Source organism: Durio zibethinus, chromosome 12 (assembly GCF_047325235.1).
Source record: "Durio zibethinus cultivar Kanyao isolate XHJ-2024 chromosome 12, ASM4732523v1, whole genome shotgun sequence".
Taxonomy (NCBI): Eukaryota; Viridiplantae; Streptophyta; class Magnoliopsida; order Malvales; family Malvaceae; genus Durio; species Durio zibethinus.
In genome coordinates this window covers 22,161,201-22,166,591 of record NC_143173.1, presented here as the reverse complement: position 1 = coordinate 22,166,591, position 5,391 = coordinate 22,161,201, and the positions used below count along the sequence as shown (strand labels likewise).

The 5,391-nt window shown below is 30.9% G+C and overlaps 1 protein-coding gene across 1 annotated transcript; it reads left to right on the top strand.

Moving 5' to 3' along the window:
* The first annotated feature begins 2,873 nt into the window (after nucleotides 1–2,873).
* Nucleotides 2,874–5,170, top strand: LOC111296701 (remorin 4.1-like). Its single transcript, XM_022891136.2, has 2 exons — nucleotides 2,874–3,620; nucleotides 4,616–5,170. The coding sequence occupies exons 1-2, from the start codon at nucleotides 3,009–3,011 to the stop codon at nucleotides 4,805–4,807; spliced, it is 804 nt and encodes a 267-aa protein (XP_022746871.2). The 5' UTR covers nucleotides 2,874–3,008; the 3' UTR covers nucleotides 4,808–5,170.
* Nucleotides 5,171–5,391: the final 221 nt, after the last annotated feature.

Sequence of the window (5,391 nt, the reverse complement as noted above, 5' to 3'; positions counted from 1 at the left end):
CCTATTGGCAGTCACTGATTAGCCATACGGAAGGTTTCTTTTGCAATTGTGCCCTAATACTTTTACTTATTTATGCCTTGGCCGAAATAGATATTGTTCCTGCAGTTTTATCCAATACTCAATTGCTTTATTTTATACGAGTTACTGAGTCAGTTTTATTTCCTATCAATGGGGTGTTCTACTTAATTATATTAAATTAAGGTAAAATACATCAATAGTTACTCAACTATATGGATTTTTTTATTGTTAAAATTTTTTCTTTAGTCACTAAGTAAGTGTTTTTTCAGTCATCCTGCTATTAATGTCTAACAAAATGCCGATCGAATACACGACATCAATTGTTAGTTGTCACATTAGCTGACCATGTATAACAAAGTCAAAAATATTTTTCACTTTTTTCTCTTCCTTTCTCTCTCCTCCCTATTCTCGCTGCCTTTTCTTTAGTTTTTCTCTTTAAAACCAACAACATTCATTTGAGCGATTTGGAGAAAACACAGTCCCAAGATAAGTAAATTCAATTTTCAATCATACGGTAGAGAGCCTTAACACAATCAAAGCTAGAGCCGATTAACATTTAACAAACCATTAAAATACATGATTCCTATCAACAATAGACAGAAAAACAGCAAGCATCAACAACACATGTTGGGCATTAACTATCAATTCACCTAAAAAATCCAGGGACAATCATATACAGAAACAAGACCTAATTACACAATAGAGCCATAATAAACAATAATCCACAGACTCAATTTTTAGCAATCTGACATCATGCACAACAGAATTCACAAAAAAATTTAGTGACAAATATACATGAAACAGAGGATTCTAAAGGTTTTGTTTTTGAGTTTTTCTTGAGAATTTTTCGTATTTATGGTTTTGGGCTTTAAAAGTAACAGAAAACAGTGGAGTTGTGATAGGCAATTTGAAATTTTAGCTTAGTTGTTTGAGATGTCTTGTTAGGGTTTCTAGATCAAATAAATGAAGAAGAAGAAGGAAGGGAATTTTGGCATTCCCAAAGTGATCATGGTCTTGGCAATGGGGAATCTTTTGCTTTTGATCTAGATCTAAGACATTTTGAAAGGATTTTCAAAAACCTAAACTTACTAAAGTTTCGGAAAGGTGAAGAGGAACCGAAAAAGAAACTTTATGGGTTTTCCAACCGTCGGTGAACTGCGGCGATCAGTGATGCATGGCGGCTCTGGCAACGGCAAGTCACAAGATTCTAGAAAAACGATTGTTGCCGATCGAAAGAAGTAAGGCCTTTTAGAGGGAGAAACAAAAATAGAAATTGAAGGAAATGAAAATATTTGTCTTTAATATTTATACAAAACAGTGAGTTTTAGCAAGAAAAAAAAAAAGGAAAATAGGAAAGAAGATAATAAAAAGAAGAAAGAAGAGAAAAGAATAGGGTTAGTTGACGCATTCCAATCTCACGTGACAATTTTTTTACATGGACATGCTATGTTTAGGGTTGGCATCGGGTCGGGTTCGATGTAAGTTTTGTTCGTTTTAAATTCGATCTAATTTTATATGTTATTAAACTCGAATTTGATCTAATTTAAAATTTTTTTTTATTTTTTCATACTCGATTTCGACCTCGATCTAATACTATAAAATTATATTCGATCCGATCTAAAATTAATAAAATATTATTTTTTAGATATAAATATTTAAAAATATCATTATATAAATATATATATCAAAAATAAAAAAAATTAATTAAAAATAATTTTTTATATAATATCAGATCGGGTCGGATAGGATTTGTCTAAAACCCAAACTCGATTGTTTCCTAATCTTACCCGATTTGACTTAACCCGAAACTTGAATTTCAAAAAAAAAAATCGACCTCATAGGGTCGAGTCGAGTCGAAACCTGTTGGAGACTGATTGGATTACCGACCCTAGTTGCACTGCCTCTAATATCAAATATAGCATGTCCTGTGAAAAATCTGTTGGATATTAATTTCTCAGTGACTTAAAAAAAATTTACTCAAACGTTAATAATTAAATAAAAAAATTAATAGTTTAATAATTGTAAACATTTTATTTAGTCTTAAATTTAAATTAATTTCATCCAATTTAATTTTAGGCTTAAAAAATCCATATTTTTTATTTTTATTTTTATTTTTTTTTTGTATTTATGTATGTATCTATCGTTATTTTATATTTTATATCTTTGTTTTTTATTATTTATAAAAAAAAAAAAGAGTAAAACCGAAAAGATTAGAGTTTGGGCCAATCATTAAGTTTCAACCTAACTAAGCATGTTTAAATTGGGGAATAAAAATGATAAATAAAAATTTAGAGATTTAAAGTTTTTGTTGAAACATTTTAACCATTAAAAATTTGATATTTTATTTTGAATATTTCAAATTTGAAAATCTTAATTTGAACAATTGAATTTATAAAAAGTGAGAATTATCTCCATTGTATTGCTTAAAATTTTTTGAATTAATCTATAACCATGTGATTCGTTAATAAAACATTAAATTTTTTGTTTTAATAATTAATATTTAAATTTTGATGTAATAAAGAGGCTTTATATCTATTAACTATTAGATCTTTTATGGTCCTATATCAAGATAGATTTTTTATCTATTACTCATTATTTTTAAGTTTAATATTTAATATGATATCAAGTACAAATTTTATTTTGTTATTTTTATATGTTATTCTTTTCAAATTTATAAAATAATAGATATACTAAAATAGTATTATCTCATGTCTCTCAAATATTAAATTTCTCGTGATGTTACATCAAGTTGGGTCCCTGAATTTATTACCAATCGGATTCAAATAAAAAAAATTTTCTTTGAGCCAAATAATAAATCCAAAGCTCTTTTTACTGCTCCTTTTACTTGCAGTCAAAACTCAAGTCATAACAACCATAAAGACTTTGTTCAAAGCTTCCAACTCTTCTCCTTCTTCCCTCATCTCATTCAACAATTCTGCTTCACTTTCATATCCTTCTTTTGCTCAAAAAACTGCTAAACCAGCCCTATTATGTTGACCCTTCAAAGGGCTATTAGCAATGGCGAAAGCGACCAAAACCATGATGATGATGATGAACATATTAGGGACATCCATGCTTTGACCCCACCTCACCCTCCAGCTGTGAATCTTGGCCGTTGGGAGATTGGTAGCCAGCGATCATCCTTTTTGTCCACGTCTAGTGAAGTTGGTTCGAGTGAAAACTTTTCTACCATGAGTAGAGAGTTCAGTGCTCTTGTTCTTGCTGGCACTTCCGTTGAAAACAATGATTCTGATTCTATACGTACATTAAACAATCACAATCACTTGACCCGGATTGGGGAGGAGGAAGTGCCGGAGGAAACTAATCCTTTAGCTATAGTGCCAGATAATAATCCGTTTGATCAGGTTTTGGATCAACAAAGAAGGGTTGGGTCAGGAGGGCCGGCGGCGGCGAGTAATAGCAGCCACGGGGAGGTCTCTGTGCTGAGAGTGAAGAAAGAGGAGGTGGAGTCCAAAATATCTGCATGGCAAAACGCAAAGGTTGCAAAGATTAACAATAGGTTTAAGAGAGAAGATGCTATAATTAATGGGTGGGAGAGTGAGCATGTCCAGAAGGCCACTTCTTGGATGAAGAGAGTTGAGGTATGTTGGATATAAAGAAATTTCATTTCTTGTGCATGTTGATCGTGTGATCAGTAATTTCTCATGCTGAGAGTAGTAATTATCAAGCTACTTAATCAAAGGCTAATTTGAAGTCAGTGATACTTCTTTTTATGTCGTTTTTCATGTCAGCTGCTTTGGGATGTTCGATTAATTTGAGTGCTAATTTGATCATATCCTTGTGCCAAACAGAGATTATTGATTATTAGTAGATGATTCAATTGACTAAGCTGATTTTTTATTTAATTAGGGTTAATGTTGCAAATGATTTATGAACTATAGTGAGTATTTAACATGAGATTTAAATTTTAAAAATCTTTAATGTGATACTTAAATTATGAATCTATTAATTAATATGATACTTAATTTTTTAGCTCCAACGATGATACGTGACGGATAGATAATTTTTTAAATATAATAATAATTAATATATTCATAATTTATATATCATATTAGATATTTTTAAATTTTAAATATATATTAAATATTTTCTTATAATTTAGAGATTATTCATAATATTAATCCCATTTAATTATTATGTGAGTGGCTTAAGTTTTGCTCTAGATTTTGAAAATTATTTCCCAGAGACAAGGCGGGCTATACCTCTTGAAAGATCTGCAAGGAGGCTTTATTAATCAATAATTAGAACCAGATTGGTGTAACCTATGAATGGACTTTGTGGTGCATATATGGTAGGAATTTTCATGCTAGTTTTATAATTGATTGTCTACTTAATTGTCTTCATGTAATTATCATCTGTTCTTGTTTGAGCCAAAGCTTAATCAGGTTATTGTGCGTCGTTTTCTTAATTTATTAGTGGATTATGATGATGATGATGATGGGTAGTCTTTTTTTTTTCCTTCTTTTCTTCCATTTTGCATTGATTCCTTACTCCTTTACATGCACTATCTTTTTGTACTGGGATTATAAGTAATAGTCCCATGTATCTTTACAAAAGTGAATTCAATTTTATGTAGAGGAAGCTAGAGGAGAAAAGAGCAAGAGCCTTAGAAAAGATGCAAAACGATGTGGCCAAAGCACACAGAAAAGCAGAAGACAGAAGGGCATCAGCTGAGGCCAAGAGAGGAACCAAAGTTGCCAGGGCTCTTGAAGTAGCCAATTTGATGAGAGCTGTTGGGAGAGCTCCAGCCAAACGGTCCTTCTTTTGAGACCTTATCAGTTATCACTTTAGTACAAACTATGTTCATTTTGCTTCCCATCAAGAGCATCCCACCTAAACAAATGTACTGTGGACACAGTAATTCTCCCCCTTTAAGAGTGCCTTCGTCTTTTCTACCGTAGGGTACATCAAAGGGCAGTCAAGAGTTGCACCAAATCAAATATATATATATATTTATATAGAACTGGTGATTTGAAATCTTTGAGTGTTTGAAGTGTGTTGGGATTTTTGAGGATTTGTTGGTGATAGTGGTGGAACCACATTTTTTGTCTTGTACAGTTAAAATTATTAATGTCATTGCTTGGGTGCAGTATTATAAGTAAATGATGGATCGGATGGATATTATTTATAATTGTGTTTATTCTAAGCATGTCTAACTGACAAATTTTTACAGATTTGAATTAAGGAATGAGAGTAGAAAGGGTGTTTGATTGGCGAATTTTTAAATTTTAAAAAGGAAAATGATTTTGGAGCAAATGATATTGAAGAAAAATATGTAATTTTTTAATTTTATTAATTTAGGGAATGTAAAATATTTGTATTTAATTTAGTGAAATATAAAATTATCTAATA

Bases quoted from the DNA above. Each gene is read 5' to 3' on its own strand.
- LOC111296701 (XM_022891136.2), top strand. From the start codon at position 3,009: ATGTTGACCCTTCAAAGGGCTATTAGCAATGGCGAAAGCGACCAAAAC. The intron at 3,621-4,615 runs GTATGTTGGATA...AATTTTATGTAG, and splicing joins CTTGGATGAAGAGAGTTGAG to AGGAAGCTAGAGGAGAAAAG.